The 21894-nt window shown below is 37.7% G+C and overlaps 1 protein-coding gene and 1 long non-coding RNA gene across 2 annotated transcripts; one reads left to right on the top strand and one right to left on the bottom strand.

Annotated features, from left to right (window-relative positions):
- Positions 1 to 5516: 5516 nt before the first annotated feature.
- On the top strand, positions 5517 to 6318 carry LOC120290061. Its single transcript, XR_005547936.1, has 2 exons — positions 5517 to 5781; positions 6102 to 6318. It is a non-coding gene; the product is annotated as an uncharacterized LOC120290061 (long non-coding RNA).
- A 4225-nt stretch (positions 6319 to 10543) lies between these two features.
- LOC120289550 (G-type lectin S-receptor-like serine/threonine-protein kinase SD2-5) lies at positions 10544 to 13474 on the bottom strand. The gene has a single exon (XM_039304601.1). The coding sequence runs from the start codon at positions 13364 to 13366 to the stop codon at positions 10838 to 10840; it is 2529 nt and encodes an 842-aa protein (XP_039160535.1). The 5' UTR covers positions 13367 to 13474; the 3' UTR covers positions 10544 to 10837.
- Between the last annotated feature and the right edge of the window lie 8420 nt (positions 13475 to 21894).

Genomic DNA, 21894 nt, shown 5'->3' with positions numbered 1-21894 from the left:
TTTGTTGAGACTAGAGACTACCTTGTAAAGTATGTGGGACCTGAGTCCATTAGGTCTGGGATCAAAGCAACAATCAAAGAGAAGTCCCCTGATATTACTAATGTTATGTTCACTGGCTAGCATGCCACAAATAATTTGCTACACAATAAATGTGAGATAAGATGGTAAAATGTTACTTTTGTTGATTGCAATTTGCTTGTTAATTCAAAATTTAGTGGGTATAGTCATATTATGACTTTAGGAGGTGCATATGAGCAAAAGACCGACTTTAAGACTAGAGGTTCTCAGGATACAAGTGTGCTTGCATATAGTAAAGAAGATACTCAAGTAGTTATTCATCTTACTCATTATTGATGAATGATTTGTACGTGAGTTTCTCTTGAATGGGTTTCTAATGACTAGTTCTTCTATATTTCTAGATGGATTCCTACTGAGGATATCAATGTGACAATGAGCATACAATTGGTAATGCTAAAAAAAAAAAATTGCAGCATTTTGGGATGAAATAAGAATTTCCTGCAAGTATGGATTCAAATTGTCCTGTGGATTTTCCAAGAAACTGGCTTTTTTATTGGTTGCAAGCTCCATCATTGTAGTGCTAACGACCTTCCCAGAGAATCGACTTAATTTGGCACAAGAATCAAGCCAAATTCACTTGACTTGTGAGTCGTGTGGCAAGGTAAAAATCACTTTATTATAAATATGTACCAGCAAACTCTCTAAACTTTATGAACTCATCATTATTAAGTAACTATGGAAGCTACGTAGCTATAGTTTAATCTAAATAATAATTAAATTTCAGAACGAAGTGTCCACTTTTCTTTCTGGGCTTTGTGTCCTTTTGCTCTTTTGACCTCAATTTATGATTTTGTTGATTACTTCAGCTCCTCTTACTATGCTTAGGTCTTCATAAATTCTGCATGATGCCTCCTGTTGGCAAATATTCGGATCTAGTGAAGTGCCTATCACAAGGTTCTGATGTGCTATTCTACTACTAATTGAATGAATCACACCCTTGAAAAGTGGTACAACCTTACCTAACATGAATAACTTTCCGTAGATCCCAAGTTTGTCAATTTTCCTTCTCTTCACGGAAATCATTCTAAAGATCCCCTTTTCTTTATCACTTAACTTCTACATTTTCTTTCATGGTAAAATTTCTTCCCCCCTCAACCTTTTCCTTGTCAAGACTAGTAGCGGTCATGGTTCCCAACCACCCAACATATAAATAGCTATTTGATGTTGCATTTTTCTATTGTTTGTTGCATGTAGTTTTTGAATAGCTATTTGATGTTGCCACCTCAAAAATGAAACCATAGCTGATATTTTTTGTTTCATTAGTGAGTGCAGCACTGAAGCTTATGTGCTGGTACTTAAATATTCAGGTGAACTTGATGGATTTAGATAATATTTCAACTAAAGTGGAGGGATGTTACAAGATCAGTCCTATGATGGAATCGTCTAGTCATGGATGTGAAGAAAACTTAAAAGAGTCAACCAAGGTATCCACTAATCATCCTCCTCTTTGTAAGAAGCGAAAAATGGATAAATCTGTTGCGTGGGATAATTTTTCAAGAATCATTGATGGGAAGACAAAAAAAAAAACATATATGGTAAAGTGCATTCATTTTGAAAAGGAGTACTCATATATTGTTAACAATGGTACTTCAACAATGTTGAAGCATTTGAAAAAGTGCAATAAGTATCCTCCTAATATAAATAAGAGGCAAAAAATTGTTTGCACCACGTGATGCAAATGTGCTTAGCAAGGCAAGGGGAGATACTGGTATTGGTAATGATAGTGGTAATATCTTAACGACATGGAAATTTGATCAAGACTGGTTTAGGTACATGCTTGCTCGGATGATCATCATTGATGAACAACCCATTTCTTTGGTTGAGCGTGCTGGATTTCGTGATTTTGTTACTGAGATACAACCTCTCTTCATACATTTTTCACAATTTACGGTGGCTAGAGATTGCATTAAGTTGTATATGAATGAAAAAAAAATTCTTTGAAGGCTTTATTTGGTAAGCTTAGATCAAGGATTGCACTTACGACTGATACATGGACTTTTGTTCAAAATCTAAACTATTTATGTCTTACTGCACATTTCATTGATGAAGACTGGAAATTACACAAAATGATTATCAATTTTGTGGTGATACATAGTCATAAGGGCAAAGAGATTGGGAAAATACTTGAAAAATGCATCTATGAATGGGGAATAGAAAAAAAAAAAATGTGTCTACAATCATAGTGGATAATGCTAGTGCGAATGATGTTACCATTGATTATTTGAAAGATAAATTTTCAAGAAATGGGTCATTGGTCTTAGCTGGTGAGGCTTTACACATGAGGTGCACTGCTCATACATTGAACTTGATTGTAAAAGATAGCTTGTCTGAGATATATGATTCTATTGCACGCATTCAAAACATTGTTAGATATGTGAGGAGTTCTCCCATGAGAGCTAAAACTGTCCAATCTTGCATTGAGGTTGAAAGAATCACTCATAAGGGTTTGGTTTGTTTAGATGTTACCACTAGATAGAATTCCACTTATCTCATGTTACACACAGCCATAAAATTCAAAAAAGCTTTTGAAAGGATGGCAGAGGATGATTTGTCTTTCCAATCTGAGTTTAACAATGATCCTCCTAAAAATGAAGATTAGGAAAATGCCATTATTCTTTCCAAATTTTTGAAGCAATTTTATGATGCTACCAATCAAATGTCATGGAGTTTATATATCACTTCGAATGATTATTTTGAGGGGATAGCTTTTTTATATAAATATTTGAAAGATGCGAGTAATGCTTTGGATCCTAAGCTTAGAGCTATGGGTGTGAAGATGAAGGGGAAGTTTGATAAATACCATGGGAATTTAGATAAAGTAAACATGATGGTTTTAATTGTAGTGACATTAGATCCTACAAAAAAAGTTGCATTATGTGAAGTTTTGTTTTGAGCAAATTTATGATGATGAAGCAAAAATCGATGAAATGCATGATAAGGTGAAGTACGTGCTGGAACGTTTGTATGCATTTTATGAGCAATCTTTTTCTAGTCATGATCATTAATATTTGGGTGGTCAATATATACCTGTTGATAGTAGTAGTGCTTCAAATATCGATGGAAATGATGAGAGTGATGAGGTTAACATCAAAGCTTGGCAAAAAAACTTTATTCACCAAAAGAAAAGGGGGCGCGATGACAACAAATTGGAGCTTGAATGGTATCTTGAAGAGGAATCTGAAGATATTCTTGATCTTGACATTTTGATGTGGCGGAAAAGTACTGGTTCGAAATATAAAATCTTAACTTCGATAGCTCGAGATGTTTTGTCCATTCATGTAACTACCGTTGCTTCAAAGTTGGCTTTTAGTACTTCGGGCCGTGTGCTTGATGGTTTTCTAAGTTCTTTGACTCCCAGAGTGGTGGAAGCTTTAATTTGTACTCAAGATTGGTTGAGAGCTGCTCATGTGCCTATTAATGTTGAAGAGTGTCTTGAAAATGCTGAAAAGTTTGAATTGGGTAAGCTTAAATTATGCATATTTCTTTTTCCTTGTTAATTCGTTTGTAGATCTAATGAATGAATTCTTTTTTTTAGATATGGATTGTCTTACCGAGGAGATTACCATCAATAAATAAAGCTTGCACATTGAATGAATATATATGGTGAGATATTCTATCAATAGCACTAATAGTAATTTCAATTTAAAACTTCTGTTGAGTATTAATTATGTGTCGTTTGTTTTGTTTTCAGGTGTTTAGAAGTTCAAGTGAATTAACAAGATGTGAAGTTATATATTCATGGTTTATATTAAGTATTTTGAACTTTTTATGGTTTAATTGTATTTTACTAATGAGTTTCAGCTGCACTTTGCTTTTCAATTTGTGTCAAATGGTAGGAGTTTTGAAGAGTAGTACTGTAGTTACTACGGTGATTTGCTAGTGGTGTGAAGCTCATTTTTTGGTTGATTGGACTCTACATGATCAAATGCTAGTCAAGTGGTGTGAAGTTGATTTTTTGGTTAAGTGGACTCTATATGATCAAATGCAGGAAAACACTTTTGCATATGGTGTTACAAATATTAAAGATAGATTATTACAAGAACTTCCCATCTTGTCCTATATCTCGATAAGCGGTTAGCAGGTACGGAATTTCTATTATTGTGTCATATTAAATTTGCTGAATATGTATTGATATTTATAGTTTAGTTGCACAATGCCATATTGTTGATAGATGTTCCTAATCTTGCAGAGTTGGATGTTCGATTTGCTTTTTGTGAAGGAACTGATTTTACTGAGGATCATACGCTAGTTTGACTAGTTTGTTTGAATTTTTGATGGACTAGTGTCGCACAAATTTGTTTACGGGAGCGGGATGAGCGCTATATATTCTATTCAAATCACTTTGGCTCTTGCAATTTCAGAATGCGGGCATTTAGATAGACCGTGGAGTTAGGCCCGTTTTTTCCTTTGTCCTAGTGGCTTATCTACTGTTGGAGAAGAACCGAGGAAGCTTTGCGTTTGATCTAGTTATGTATATGCATGATTTCATACAACATGAAAAAAAATTATTAAGATACTTTTTTTCGTCTTATATGCCACATTGTCAATTTCATACACTGATTGAGATACTTTTGTAGGTTTACTTTTTTAGGGAATATAAAAAACAAGATGAAAAAAATTATCGATCGCTTCCAAGTTGACTGGAACCGGACCGAACCCATTGGATCGGTCCGGTCCTTGGTCCTAGGCTCAATAGGTCGGTCCTCAGTCCTAAAAATTGAGAACTGACACTGTACGGGTTGGTCCTAGAGTTAGAGGGTAGCCCGGATCAACCCGGACCATGCTCACCCCTAGTAGCCAGGGTGGTGGATCATTGATACTGGGAAGGTTTCTATGTGGGGAGGGTTTAACATTACAATAGGATTACTTTACGCAATGATCATTTCAGATGTCATGGGAATGTTTAAACTGAAGATTGATGGCAAAAATGGAAATGTGTTGATTAAGACAACCGGTAGTATTCATTCTATTTTTTTCCGTCTAACATTTCTTTTTGGTGTCTCTATGCAAAATCAGTGGCGACGATGATCAATCAATTACTCACATAGAAAGCCAGTTGCGCAGGCTTCAGAATATCATGTTACCTCCAAGAGGCCTTAAAATTAGTAGCACCTATTGCACACAAAGAATGCCCATTTGTGCCTTTTTTCTGAACATCTGCTGGTTTATTTGTCTAATATGGACATTTTTTACCAATTAGATACTCGTATAGGAAGTCCTTCTCTTAGGCTTGAGAGTATATTAACATCTTCACATAGGCCAACAAGCATATTGCAATGATTATATATAATAAGTACCTGTCCAGTGCTTATGGTTTTCTGGTTATCTACCAGATTCATATCAATTAAAGTGGACATAATTTTTACTTAACCATTGTTTTATGATGCACATAAAAGTGTACATTTGATCTAGTTTCTCATAATGCCTGATGAATGTAAAGTTGCAGAAACACTGAAGTTATCAAAAGGAGAATGACAGAGGGTGTCATAGTGCGTAGACTAGGCTTATAGTATCTCCCAGCCTTAATGTTGCAAGTATGATGGCTTGATACCATTGGGACCTAGAGTTAAATTGAATTACCTCTGGCATCGACTAGGTTTGCCTGTTTCTATTGTGCAGGTTTTGTTGGGTACAGGTGGTATGATTTCTCCTGCTTGGCTCTTGTTATATGGAGAATTTGGAAGGACGTGTCTTCATATGCAGGTGAGGATTCTTGGATTGTGTAGCATCCACCTACATGAGTCTCTCTCTCTCTCTCTCTATCTCTCTGAGAAGTCTTGTCTGAGTACCCTTTTCGGTTATGTTGAGTTGATAAGAACAGGTGCTTAAGAGATTATGCAGCCTTCTCTTCATTTTTCCAGAACGAAACAGGTTATGTACTCTTCATTTTACTTCATTTGGTAGTTATTTTAGAGGGTCTTTGTTTAGTTAGATGTTGATGACTAATTTTAGCTTAGTCATAGCCTTTGCTATTTACATTCTGAACTGCAAATGATGATGCAGGCCCTTTTTTGATTTATCAGGTGATTGAAGAAGCTACCTAATTTGATTGTGTGATCCCATCTTCTGGACTTTATGGTGCCCTGCTTCCGTGGAGTGTTTTTCGATGGTCTGGTTCCTGGAATATCAATTGATCTTTATTATAGTAGGACTTTCCGATTTCCTCTGATCAATATAGATCTCCACAACTCAACTTAACTTTTCCACAGGGTTCTAGTTGTACATTACTACCGTCCGCTATTTGAAGGAAAGCCTGTTACAATGAGAATGAGGATTTTGCTGACTAGCCCTGGCCCTTCAGATCTGCGTGCACTCCTGTGGAAGTTCCATGTATTGTGGCGACACTCTCTTGTAGTTAGGGGTGTCAATGGTTTAGTTTGGTTCGGTTTTTGAAAAACCAAACCGAACCGAATGAGACCCGAACCAAATATGAACCGAAGGTTCGGTTTTTCGGTTTTGGTTTTTGGTTTTTGCATTTGTTTTTTTTAGTTTTTAGTTTTTTTTTTTCGTTTTTTTCCTGTTCAACTCAAAATAATCTAAATTAGTCTGGAAGTCTTCCTTCGTTTGGAGAAACTCTTGAATCCTGCAGATAGAAAAAAAAACTTAATGAATAAGGCACTCGTAAGAATTATCTTGCTCACATACAACTAAAACAAAGTACCTTTCTTCCGGGAACAAAGTCGATTGTGGGACCTCCAGTGACTTCTACTGCAACAACTCCCGCTAGCTGAAACAGGCATTTCGCTCATAATGATCAATACTCGCAATTGATAGACCATTTTTAATAGTAACCACTAGAATTGATCAGCTAAAATATAACATTATTCAACCGCTAAACAACCAAGAAAAATACCAGTTGAACTAGACAGAGGAGATTTCCTATAAGCAACTGAGAACTAAATTCCCAGAGGACTAAAAATAAGATAGATAAAGATTTGCTCCTAAAGCATCTGAAAATAGAGAATTTGTGGGTTATGCCAATTAAGGGCTTCACTACGTGCATGCATATTAGTTTTGAAGATGTTGCATGCTGGAGGGCAGAAAACATCAAAGTTACATGGCAATAATTTGAAGTCTTTTTCAAATTAAGCTTGTTATATCAACAATGATTTTGTCCGCCTATTTGGGGAGCCAACTCGTGATATGTAAGACAGAAGAACCAATCCTGTACACATTATTTTCACCTGGTATGGATCTGCATGTGTAATCCTCGGACATTTGGACTATACCTCCTCTGTATCCAACAGAAAAGCAAATGTAAATATACTCAGAGGGTTTGTACGCCAAGTCATTGAGTTGGCGGATAATCTCGGAGGGTTTGTACGTAGGAATGGAAGCGATTGCTGTTATGACATCCAAGCCTGTAATTCAAACGTAACCAAGACGTGAACAACATGAGAGAATGACAACACACAGAGGAACATACTAGGTGTTCTGTCATATAACAGTAAGCATGTAAAATGCAAGCAAGGAGTCAAAATGCCTTCAAAGTAAATCCCAGCTAAATATCTTCAAGAATTAAAAATGCTACTTTGAACCACGAAGACCTTTTTCTTCTGAAGTAATTGCTCAGTTTGATAATCCATACGATCCGGACCGTCCACATTTTGCAGTTAAAGAACTGCAAATGTCATAGAGAAAACAAAAGCTCCCACAGAAAAATTGCCTGAGAATTAAATGGCCGTATCGCTGCAATTTTCAGAGTTCAAATTCTCTAAAAGCGCAAGTTATGTCTTGGGAAGGAGTAGCAACTCTACTCTTGAACGAGTTCCATTTCAGAAATTCGTGCCCTATCAAATTCGATTGTTCGTAGGAGTGCCACTCTGATTAGCCTATACTGGTATACTAGAGGAAGATTTATCCAAAGTCATGAACTTTCAGTAATGAGGATTGGAAGAGATATGACATGCATGGGCACTTGCTTAGATGATCCAGAAAGCAAGTCCATCTTAAAACTCTTGGGTCTTCACTGAGTGTGTATAGTTAAGCTACCTATCGGTACTGAGGAAAAGAAAGTTTGCAATGCAAATGACAGGAGAGGGACTTCTACTTGGTCATCAATAGAAGCAACATGACCCAACGCTTGATAATGCGAATGCCGCGGTCAGCATAAAGATTGTGATCTACCCATGTCATGTCAGATCAAGAATGAACTGAAAATGGCCAATCTGGCAGCGATATGGTTCTGTTAAATGCAAATTCTACACTCAAGTGGCAGTTTCAGCAATTCGTATAGATTGCATTCCAATCACACGCCGCAAAATCAAACTCAAAATTGCTGTACCAAACATGAACAATCAAGGAAAAAACAATCCAATTCCCATGAGCGATTGGGTAACGGTTTTATCGGTTTGTCAGTTGGGTTCAGTTCGGTTAACCGAAAAAAACCAAACCAATAAAAAAAATATTGGTTTTTAATGAGAACCGAACCGAATACGAACCGAACCGAAAAAACCGAATTTTTCGGTTCGGTTCCTAACACCCCTACCTGTAGTGTTGAGGACTGGGAGTTAGTAACCCTTTAACAAGAAGTGGAATAATGCTTTCCTGGCGTGCTCCCTGTTAGAGGGCCTTGTGAGATACAATTGAGTTTCCAATGAGCGATTGGCTTTTGTATCGGTGTGATCATTAATTCAAAATCAAGGGGCCTGATGTTGTGAGATGAGATAGTTATCACCCCTTATGGAGGTGCATATGGTCTTGATTGCAGGATATATACAATTGTCTAGCTATGACTTCTCAAAGCATCGTTCGTCAGATTTTGGCTAAACTAATTTTGCAGCGGCGTTTTCTCTTAGCTTGACGATGGTTGTATCTAGGAAGTCCAGTTGACTATGTTCACAAGGCTCCGCCTTTCTAGGAGTTTCTCCGTCCGTTTGAGTTAGTAAACACACATACTTGAAGAAAAGATAATCTCTGCTGGTGGGTTTTTGGTGGTTGTTTTGTCAATATTTGAGAACACGTACTTAATACTACGTGCTTCTCATGGAGAATAGATGTACCAATCTTACAGGGAATGAAAATGTGAGCGGTATTTGGAAATTTTGTTATACCTTATGTAACTTGTGATGAGTTTGTCAATTCCATTATCAGGTTACTCAACAGCTTACTTCTCCAGAAAGAGAAATGAAAAATAGTCACTAAGTCAAAATCTTACACAGTAAACCTTGATTCACTCATAACTAAAGCAGCAAGGGTTTTTTAGTGTGGCTAGGCGTTCTCTAATATTTATACTTTTTTTTTTGTCTTGGTATTCTGTTCCTTAATGTTAATGAATTAATGAGCCCTCTCCGTGTGGCTGTATGCACTTCTCGCTCTCCATTTGTCCAATATCTGTTGCTTGAACTGTCAGGAAGAAAATGTTACAGCATTACGTAATTGTCTCTTACTTTGAGCTTCATAGTTATATGGAGACTACCTTGACATCTTTTAGGGGGAAACAAGCGAAGAAAAGAATGCTGCCGTGTCTCTTTACACTCTTGTTTTTTTGCATGGCGAGCCGAGACTGTGAAACAAGAGTTAACTCCTCTTTTATGAGCTGGATCCAGTTCGGGCTACTGTAAAGAAAGAAATGGACCACTGTTTATTGATATTGAATATGCTGTATTTCTGATGCTTTTGCATTGCAAACAGTCTTATGTTATGCTCGAGATGTCTCGGGAAGTCATGTACCGTATGTCATCTTCTTTCTTCCTCTCAGCCTTCTTTCTGCGTGCGTATCTTTTTTATTTTCATAATCGCATTGGTTTTCTTGTCTTGTCTTTTACGTTTTGGGAATATTATGTACTGATTATCGTTTCTCTGTGCGATTCGTGATAACTTACCATCGCGACTCCGAGCGAAGAAGTTCCGTCGCTAGTGAGTTTGTGCAGGGAAGAGGGAGCACTTTGCAAGAGATTACACGTAGCTCGGGCCAATGGATGAGCTCCACGTGGGCTCTGGTTTGTTGACCTGCCACGATAAGATCCAATCGAGAGGTGCCACGGCATGGCAGCGGGCCACGTCAGATAGCTTTGAACTTTCATTAATTGTGCGAGCAGTTGCGGGACCAAATAAAACCCGGACAAGCTTCTCAGCATGCTTGGATCATGATGATTAAAGACAGTGGAAAAGCCAAGGTTATTGAGAATGACTAGTGTTTTTTTAAGATCGGAAAGTTGAATCTTGAATGCCCAAACATCCCGATTCTCTATCTTTGGCAAACATATGCCTCGGAACAACCTCGACAGATCCTTAAGAAGTTGGAAATTAATATTATTAATCTAGGATACATTAAGAGTCACTAGGAAAAATCCAAAATTACCAATGATGAAATTCTCTTATTATCTGTATTGGTTTTAATTGTGCGCTGGCAGAACGAACTAAAAATAGCCCATTAAGCTTGAAATGAGGAAGACATGGAAGGTAGTCATTAAACCCGAAGGATTCAGGTGTTGGAACCAAAAAGCAAATCAAATTTGGATCCATGATTTGGTAAAGTTACCAAAAGACATTACTAGCAGCTTTTTCCCCAGGCTAGCACACAATAAACTTGAGCACGACGGTTTCTACATAAGCAATAAAACCCAATTGCAAAATCCTAACCTATTCAATCCTTTTGGCAAAAGTGAAAACAAGAAATGATATCATGCCACAGGCTTTTTCCTTGGCCTGAAAAAGAGAATGACAAGTCGGAGTCCTCACGGACCAAAAAATTCAATCGTCCACATTTTCTACCACATGACATATTGGGAAGAAAAGTTCTTCTAAATTTGCTGCGTCATCGTGGACCACTTAAGATTGAGGGTAGTAATGTAGCGGTAGCATTAAATTCGACGTCCATGGGATCGAATCTCACTACTCCACCACTGGAAGGCTGAGCAGAGAAGTCATAATTCAAGTCTTCTTGAACTTTCACGATACCCTGTAATGCCTTGATGACCATGGACATGGGAGGCCTCTTTATATAGTCTCCTTGCAAGCACCATGTGGCAATCCTCATCATATTCACTGCATTCGATCCATTTAGTTGCATGTTATCACTAGACTTATCCACAATGTCCAGCAATCGTTCCTCTTCTGCCTTTCTCTTAAAAAGGCTCAGTAAATACATGCCTTCTTCACCGAGAGAGCGATCGAAGATTTTTCTCCCACACAATATCTCCAAGATAACCACGCCAAAGCTGTACACATCGACCTTTTCAGTGATTGTTGCACTTAGCCATTCAGGGGCCAAATAACCAGGAGTTCCTCTCATGGTTGTAATGATTTGGCTTTGGTCCTTGTCTATCAACTTGGATAACCCAAAATCAGCAACCTTAGCATTGAAATTTTCATCCAAAAGGATATTTTGGGGTTTAATGTCTAAGTGAACTATCTTCTGTCTGCAATCTTCATGAAGATAATTAAGTCCTTTTGCTATATCAAGAATGATCTTCTTCCTTTGTTGCCAATCGAGAACACATTCATTGGATTTGTGAAAGATCCATCTATCTAAAGACCCATTCAACATGTACTCATAGATAAGGAGCCTGTGGGATTTCTCAGCGCAAAATCCCACGAGTCTTACCAAGTTCACGTGATGGATGCTGCCAATAGTCTCAACTTCGGCTAGAAAGGATTTCTTAACTTGCCCAAAACCATCAAGGCGTTTTACTGCAACCTTTGTGCCATCCCTTAGAGTACCTTCAAAAACAGAACCAAAACCACCTTCGCCAAGCTTTCTATCAAATCTGTTTGTGATGGTTTTTAGATCATCATATGTGAATCTAGTAGGCATTCCAGGTACATGATCAAGGTAATCCTCCTCTGCTTGATTATCATCTCTCTTTTGAACAAACAAAACTATGGCTACAATCAAAATCATCATGGCAAAGAGAGCTTCAAGGCTACACCCAAGTATTACAGGGAGACGGTTGCTCATAGGATTGTCAACTAAAGTATAAGAAGCTTCATTGGTCAAATTTTGTACTTTGAGGAAAGCAGTAGAATTATAAGGACTTGTTGCCTCGTCAATGTTCATAAGTGAAAATACCTGAGTTGGTAAGTAACAACTGCCGTTAGTGCGATTCGATTCATATTGAAATATAGCTGCTTTGCATGAACAATTCTTTGCACAAGCCTCTTTACAACTTGAAGCATCTATATGCTTGAGATTTGGAGTCAAACTGAAATACTCGATATTTTCGTGCTCTAGAAGACTTTGTTGTTGTGAAGCCCCACAAGACAACGGACCATTCTCGAAACACCCAAGTTGAGGCTGCCTATCATCTACTGGCTGGAAGTAGCTCGTCGTGCCCCCACTTGAAGCCGGACAACTACATCCCCCTTTGGAACAAATTCCATATCGCCCACACACCGTCGGATAGGCACAGTCATCGACATACCCTTCGAAAAGATCGTCCAGTTCTACCCCCCCCCCAGGCTCATACACTCTCAAATGCCCATCTAAGCCTAGCGTCATGTGTTGTGTTGAAGATGCTGAAGGGATTGAAAACAAGCTCCCATTCGAGGTAGAATTTGAGAACCAAGACAAGCTTCCATTTACAAACTCAACATATGAAATCTTGAAACTTGTATCCCCAGTGTCAAGTTTGTAGTTGAAATAGATTTGAGGAGGATTAGTCTCCACTTGAGCAGATAAACCATCGTCATTCACGGAAAACGTAATCATATCGTCAACGGTCCAATTTGTCTCGGAAATACTCTGCGTCAATCTTTGCCTATGCCTCAACTTTTGTCCGAGGACAAGTGAGTCGGTTGGGTGATCAAAGGACTGCCAAACTGTCGCATTGTCCTTATCAAACAATACGAAGTTCCCCAAATCTGTCAAGTTCAGGCCTACAACGGACTTTGCAGAAGTGTTTGTGGACCAAGTAACCGTACCATCAGCATCTTTCAACACCAAATCGCCTTCAAGCGTGAGCTCCAACGTCGCGCCAATCTTTATGGGATTGTTTCGATTGGCAGACCACACTACTCGTGGACTTCCGCCCACTCCTATTCCAAAAAAACGGGCAACTGGGACGATTAGAACAGCAAAGAGGTAAGAGGTGCAGTTACCTTTGCAATAGAAGCCGCAGGAGTAGTAGGCAGTAACTCCTGAGCTTCGGAATAGAATTTCCTGCACGACCGATCCATCTCTATATTGGGGGTAGTTATTAGCTGTTGCGTTAATCGTCCACTGTGTTGAAAGCATGGCGGTTGGATGATCATAATCTCGAGCTTGAGCAATGAAGTTTGAGAATGGCAATAGCAAAACGAAGGAAAAGGAAAGGAAGAAAGAAGGGAGACTGCAGAGTAAAACCATGGTCTGCAGTGAAACTCTTAGCAGAGAGATGATTGAGAAATGGAAGAGAGGAGGGAAGAAGATGCAAATAATAGACTGGCGACTTTGAGTCAAGATGAAAGCAAAACAGGAAAATTGCACAGGAAGTCCTCTCAATAATGTTAATGGAATGCATTCCAGCGTGATTCGCATGTCGAGCATCAAGAAGAGACTTGCAACAGAAACGAAGTACGCATCTTTGCCCAAACGCAAAATATATATATATATATATATATATATATATATATATATATATAAACGCAAAAAGAAAAAGAGAGTAAGAAATTAAAAGAAGAAAGGCCAAAAGCAACCGGTCCGATTAGAGGTGTTTCTCCTAATCTTCCCTTTGCCGCGCCTACACATGCGTGACGCATTCGCCTATCTTTCACCACTGGTCGTTCTTGAATCCAATTTCCTTTCATGTGGATTGTAAATTCTTACTTCTGCTTGACAACCCCAAACATGCAGGTGTTGTAAACTAGGTTTCCTTCCCGTCCACAGTTCAAATGGAGTTTTTGGAACTGCCTTACTAGGAACCCTATTTAATAAGTACATAGAAGTCTTTAAAGCATACATCCACAAAGATAAGGGTAAAGATGAATGACTCATCATACTCCTAACCATTTCCATTAAAGTACGGTTACGCCTTTCTGCTACACCATTTTGTTGTGGTGTACCTGGCATTGTGTATTGAGCACAAATGCCATGTCTTTCAAGGAATTTAGCAAATGGACCTGGACATTGTCCCGATTCATCATATTTTCCATAATATTCACCACCTCTATCCGATCTTACTATTTTCACATTTCTATCTAATTGCCTCTCAACCTCTTTAATATACACTTCAAGTGCATTCACTGATTGAGACTTATCATGCAATAGATAAATGTAACCATAACGTGAAAAATCATCAACAAAGGTTATGAAATAGCTTTCCTTACCAAAAGATGGAACATCGAAAGGACCACATATGTCAGTATGTATAATCTCAAGAAGCTCTGTGCTTCTTGTGGCACATTTCTTAGTGTGCTTTGTTTGTTTACCTTTAATACAATCAATACACACTCCAAGGTCAGTAAAATCCAAATTTGGAAGAATTTCATTCTTCACTAATCTTTGCATTCTTTCTTTGGATATATGACCCAGCCGTTTATGCCACAAGTAAGCAGAATTTTCATTCACCAAACTTCGTTTAGTGCCAACATTATGATGCAAGGTCATTAATGTCTCAACAAAAGTATTATCAAGTCTAAATTTGTAGAGACCATCACCTAAAGTTCCAGTTCCAATAAGAGTATCACTCTTAAATAGACTGAAAGATTCAGATCCAAACTTACATTAAAATCCCGCCACATCAAGTCTTGGCAAAGAAACTAAATTGTGAGAAAATGTAGGTACATAAAGGGTTCGAAACAAATCCAAATAATGCCAAGTATTTAAGATCAAACGATAAATGCCAATGCCTTCAACTGGAGCTTTGTCTCTATTCCCCGTAATCACATAACTTTCATTTGGCTTTATAGTTTTGATCGTAAGAAATCCCTGCATCGTATTTGACACATGAGTGGTGGCACTAGAATCAATCCACCAAGTATTATAAGGAACTTCAGTAAAGTTTGATTCAAAACATACCAAAGCACAAGGCTTACCTTTCTTTTCGAACCAAGCCTTACATTTCAGACAATCTTTCTTCAAGTGTCCAATTTTGTTGCAAAAATGACACTTAATAAGATTGCGTTCCTTCTTGTGGATTTGAGAAGCCTTTGAAGAGTCATTCAGGACGTGTAGTCCTTTCTTCTTGCTCCTTCCACCTTTCCTCTTAAAATTCTTTCGAACTTCTTGATGACTTGAGAGATTAACAGAATGAGCCTTTTGATTCTTTATCATTGTTTCCTCTTGAACTAGCATACTGGCCAATTCGTTTACATTCCACTTGTCCTTTATAGTGTTGTAATTCATTTGAAATGGCCCATATTGCTCATGAGGTAAGGAATTAAGTATAAATTGTACTAAAAGTACTCATCCACATTCATTCCCAAAGTCCTTAACTTTGCTGCTAAATTGGTCATCTCAAGTATATGCTCATGCATGATACGCGAACCATCATATTTCATGGTGGTCAATGTGCTCATCAGTGTACCAGCAAGTGACTTATCAGCAGTTTAAGAACGTTCTTCCACAAATTTCATAAATTCCTTAGCATTGTTAGTCTTGGGAAGAGAAGTCTTTAAGTTGTTTGCAACTGTCATTCGCATGAATATTAAGCTCAATCTGTTTGATCTTTCCCAAGCTTTATGGAAAGACTTTTCATCATTGCTACTTTCATCAGTAATAACAGCTGGTTTCTCAGCTTGAAGTGCTAAATCAAGATCCAGGACACCTAAGTGAAACTGGACTTGTTCACTCTAATCAGGAAAATTTATCCCATTGAATAAGGGAACAGATGAGGCGTGCGAATGGAGTGAAACAGGTATAGATACTGCAAATGTGCAAGAAAATACTCATACATTAATGCTTTGAGAATATCATATAATCAGATTAAACTAAACTACACATGCACATCATAGTTCTCCTTTGGGCGATCCTATGATATACAAATATATATAAACCATAATGATGCTAATAACTTTTATTTGATAATTGTAAATATATCTTATTAAAATTTATTTGTTATCTTTGGATATACAAACAAATTTAACAAATCATATTAATTATCAACCATCATGTTCCTGAATTATAAGAAAATAATTAACTTTTGGGTTAATCCCTAAGTTCTTATAATAAATGAACTTCAATATACCCATAACTCCAATAATGATATAAAACATATCAATTTCATATATAGCATCACTTAATCATGGGTAATTGAATAAAATAATTTACAATATCAAAAATTCAAAAGACTTCAAGGTTCGGCCACTTTGGTGACTAACAAACCATTCATAATATGAATTTTCAATATTGTAAAATACAAATATTTACCAAATTTGCACACAAGGATAAAATGCAATTAAAGCATAAGGGCAAAATTGTAAAATCATAATTTCATAAGGGCAGAATCATAAATTTAATATCTAGGGGCAAAATGGTAAATAATCAGCAATGGCAGAATTGTAATTATTAATTAAACAGGGGCATAACAATAAATAAATTGCGAGAAGGACAAAATTGGAATTTTAAAAATGGCATAGGGGCAAAACCATAAATAAGGCCACGCGGGGACGTCGGGCGCGTGCCTCAAACGCGCGCGTCCAACACGCGGGCGCGTGCGTTGCACGCGCCGCAACCGCGCGGAAGCCCCGCGCGTGGGATGAAGGCGCGTGGCGCGTGGGTTCCACGCGCCTGCAACCGCAGCGCGTGTGGAGCCCACGCACCTTCTTCCTCGCGCACAGACGCGATTCTTTGCCGTTTTTCGCCGTTCCACTGCGGTTTCGCCGGCCGTTTCTTCTCCGGCAGCCCATCCCGGACACAAATAAATAATGGGTTTTGAAGAACATGCCGGCACGATCACATGCGTCCAAGTTTCAGAGAAAATGACCAAAAAATTGGCCCCAAATCAAACGAAAAATTCTCAGAACACAAAACTTCCACCACCGCCGCTTCCGCCGCTCGATTAGCCTCCGGCGAACACCGATATACCGGAAAACTCATGGCTAATGTTCCTCATGACAGTACGACGGTGTGGGTCCGAAATCAAGCGGTGGGTTGCCGGATTTTACCCGGAACCAGCGAGTTTCTTCCTTGCCCTCAAAATTCCGAATTCCTCCATTTTTGTCCTTTTCCACTCGTGCACACACAATAACTTTTCTTCACCATTTTAGTCCATGAAAAACATTCCATCATTCGGATTTTCTTTAACAGAACCTTCCAAAACATTTCAACAATAACAAATGCTACAAACAGGATCGTTAAACAAATCATCAAACATCAACTATAATATTTCTTTAAACGGAAAAATCATGAGATCATAAACCAAACGCTCTGATACCAACTGTTAGACAATTCATATAAAATTTTGATGCGGAAATTCAAAGTAAAAACAAGGATCTATGATCTTCATGATTCTCACAAATAGATGAAAACATACCTTTATCCATAGCGCTACGCTTGATGATGATCGTTGTAGAAAATCCAATGATCTCAAACCAAAAGGAGAAATCCGATTTCTCTCCCTTAACCCACTAAACCTTAATGTATTCAATTGATGGAGGAGAGAATACGTTTCTTTTGGTTACTGTTGTTCGTATGTGGGTGGAGAGAGGACCGGACTCTATTTATACGTTCGTTGAAAAGGTGCCTTCCATCAAAGCGATATACCCTTTCGTTTTATTAGAGTCGTACCTTCTCATAACCAATATTATTTATAGCCTTTCATTCATTATTAAACCATATAATAAATCACATAATATGGGCCACAATAATTCTTACATCTTTGCCCAAACGCTAAAAAAAAGAAAAAAGAAAAAAAAAGAGTAGGAAATAATAAGAAGAAAGGCCAAAAGCAACCGGTCCGATTAGAGGTGTTTCTCCTAATCTTTCTTTTGCCGCGCCTACACATCTGGGAAGCATTCGCCTATCTTTCTTCTTCTTTCCTCTTCTATTTGAAAAAAAAATTACCTTTCGCCGGTATAGTCAAAGATTTAGAATTTTTTTTTTCTTTTAAAGAGCATAAGGACTCGACATAAAAAAGATTTACTCAGAAAGTACTTCAAAAACACTTATTAAGCAGTTAAATAAAAAAATATCGTGACTCCCAATACATTGATTGTCATCATAATATACTCGATAACACATCGGAGATCGAGATTCTCTTTATAAAAATATTCAACAACTACTCCAGATATTCATTAAAATGACTATAGATTAAAATAAAATTTGTTGATATCAAATACTAGTTCAAGTTTGAAAATATACCCTTACCTTCGCCATACATGAATATGACACACAATACACATTACAATCAACAGAAGAGCCACCTGGTGATCACCCCTCCCCGTCCATTTCTTTATTAAAAATAAAATCAACCTCGTCATTTTTTTTTCTACTTAGAAATTAACTTGGTTACTTTCTCCGTCATGTTTCTTTGCATTTAATTTTATCATGTGTTCTAAGATTGGTTAACCGAATTTTCTAATGCATTAATGTCAATTATTATTTTGTCAATGGTTATGTAAGCTATTCTTACGAATATAGTAAAAGTCCATACTATTTTTTTCTCGATATAGAGCGTGAGTTATGTTACATAATCTCCTAATTTAATCTAATCTAACCTAAATTCACCAATTATATTCGATCAAAAAAAAAAAGATTCACTAATTATTAAAGAGCTGAAAGGTATTTGGACACGTACCCCGGAAGAGCGAATACAATAATGTTAGGGCAAAGCAAACAAATTCTCACCTCTTGTTTTTGTAATTATCATCTCTGCAACGAACCCAAATGCTTCCATAGTCACTGTCTGGCTGGACAAAATCTCTCTCTCTCTCTCTCTCTCTCTCTCTCTCTCTCTCGCTTCCTCGCTAGCGACAGCAACCTGCGATCGAATCGACCTCGAAGGTACTCTCTCCCACAGAAGCTCTTTGAACTTGCTTCGATCGATCGTCGCCCGGCGCCAACACCCCCCCTCCCCTCCCATTTCTCCTCTCTCTTTAATTGATCGTTTGATGCATCATAAGAAGTTTTTCCTCCCACTGAGTTGGATCGCTGGCCTGAGGTCGGTTGATCCTATTTTCTAGAGTGGATGGCGATTCTAAACAGTGTCTGTCGGTACGTTAATGGTCATAGAAGTTGCTATTTAGAACCTTTACCTTGTTGTTTCCATCTTTCTCCTAGGCTATATGCTAGAGCTTCGCTGTTATGAATACTTAAGAAGTTACAACATCAGTTACAAGTTCCTCTCTCTCTCTCTCTGTGGCTCTGTCTTTGAGTGGAAGTCAGGGTAATGGATTATTGACACCAGGAAGTTTTCTATATGGGGAGGGTATAATACCTTACGCGATGATCATTTAAAATGTCATGGAATGTTTAAACCGAACTTTCTGGGTCAATTGATGCTACAATGAAGTTTGAAAGGAGGGTGGACAAGGACAGCTGTTGCTCTATGCATCTTTATTTCCAACTCCGTACTATGATGGCAAAAATGAAAACACTGAATTAACACAACCAATACTATTCATTCTAATTTTCTTCATCTAACATTCTCTTTCCAATGTCTCTTTGCAAAATCAATGGCAACGATGATCAATAAATTTCTCAAATAGAAAGCCAGTTGCTTAGGCTTTAGACTATCATGTGACCTCCAAGAGGCCTTCAAATTAGCAGCGCCCATTGAACACAAAAAATGCCCACTTGTGCTTTTTTTCTGAACATCTGCTGGTTTCTTTTGTCTAATATGGACATCTTTTTTCCAATTAGATACCCAAATAAAAAGTCCTTCTTTAGGTTTGAAAGCATATTAACATCTTCACATAGACCAACAAGTATATCGCAATGATTATATATAATAAGTGTGAATGCTAGTATGAGCACTTAGAGGGAGTGAATATGTGCGAAAATAAACTTTTGTGAAGTACAGTGTAAAACTTTACTTTTAACCTGAGTTTGTTTAACAGTAGACTTTGAAATAGAAACGAGACTCTAACAATTAAATAAAGTTACAAGTAAAGTAAAAGAGTTTAGGGAAGAGAATAAGAACACAAGATTTATAGTGATTCGGCTTAATCCAAGCCTACGTCCACTCTCCCGCACTGACAGCCTATCGACTGGATTTCACTATGAATCAAAAGAGTCGTTACAGTATCACGTTATTGATTCCACAGTGTAGAGACTCTGCTACACTTCCTTAAAGTCTCACAAATGTATAAACTCTCTTTTGGGTACAAAATTATGCTCAACAATTGAATTGGCAAAGAACAAGGAGCGTCAGACTTTGGAATTTATCTATTGCGTACACACTCAAAAAACTGGAACATCTTCCTTATATACTCCTCCATACCTTCATAACCGTTGGCACTTTCCAAAGGAGCTCTTCCAATCAACCCATTGGACAGAATCAATTAGGGAGATTTCGAGTTATTTAAGGAATATGACGATAGCCCACCAATCATGCTCGCCCATACAATGAGGATCTAGGTTTCCATAAGTAGAACCTTCCAAGTATGCTTTACCAATCAACGGATCCAAAATACTCGAATTAAAATCAAGACGAATAAAAGATTCAGAGATGCTATATCCAGCCGAAAGATCTTCTTTAGTCGATAGAATCAAATCCTTAAAGAAATACTAAATTCTGGATAAGTCTTCTTTGACAGTCTAGAAACTGTCAATGAGGGTAGACTTTGAATCTTAAGTCTGGTGGTCTGGCGGTCTTCAGACTTTGACAAAAGCAGTCTTCAGACTTTGACAAAAGAGTCTGCAAGTCTTCAGACTAAACTGATGAAAACATTTTGTCAGTTTCAAAACAAATACAAAAGTTTTCTCCAACAATAAGTACCTGCCCAAAGCTTATGGTTTTTCTGGTTATCTACTAGTTTCATATCAATTGAAGTGGATGTAATTTTTACTTCATCATTGTTTTATGATGCACATAAAAGGAGTCCAGGATACGTAGAGTGCAAAAACTTTGCACGAGGGAACATTTAAGTGCTAAAAGTTATGAAAGTAACACTTAAATGCCAAAATCGAAGTAAAATGGATCAGTTAAGTGCCAATGGCAAAAAAAAATCCGGCCAAAATGCTAACGTGACGATTTTCCGATGAGCCAAGTGCAAAACAACGTCATTTTGCACGCTAACGTGATTATATTAGTGCCAAAACGACGTTGTTTTGCTGCTAACATAGGTAAATAATTAATATAAAAATTAATTAAATTAAATTTAAAACTAAATTAAGAAAAAGGGAATGAGTAAGATGAACAGCGGCTAGCGGCCAAGCTCGGCGACCTCGACCCTCCCCCACCTTCCCAAAGCAACGGCGGGGAGGCGGCGATAGCGAGTGCTAAGCCCTAAGCTATCAATTGCTATTCATCTTCCTTCTTCTTTATATATATTTGGGTTTTAAATTTGATTTAATTAATTTTTATATTAAAATTCTTCAAGTGCCAAAACGACATCGTTTTTGTGTTTCTTTGCTGAGTCAACTTTCCAGCGAGCAACGTAAGCGAGCAAAATTAATAAAAAGTTATCACGTAAGATTTCTAGCAGGGTTCACCGGATGTGACACTCAAGTGTCCTATTTAAAAAAAAAAAAAATTGCCACGTAAGATTTCTAACTTTTGATATTTAAATATCCAATTGTGTCAAGTTTTGACACTTGGGGTGTTTTTTTACTTACATAAAAGTGTACATTTGATTTAGCTTTTCCTAATGCCTGATATATGTAAAGTTGTAGAAACACTGAAGTCATCAAGAAGAAAATCACAAAGGATGTCATAGTGCGTAGACTGGACTTATAGTGTATCCCACCTACATGAGTCTCTCCCCCTCTCTCTCTCTCTCTCTCGTTGGGTACGG

This window comes from Eucalyptus grandis, chromosome 11, assembly GCF_016545825.1.
Source record: "Eucalyptus grandis isolate ANBG69807.140 chromosome 11, ASM1654582v1, whole genome shotgun sequence".
Lineage (NCBI taxonomy): Eukaryota > Viridiplantae > Streptophyta > Magnoliopsida > Myrtales > Myrtaceae > Eucalyptus > Eucalyptus grandis.
Note: the sequence above shows the minus strand (reverse complement) of the source record. Positions and strands in the feature narration are given on the sequence as shown.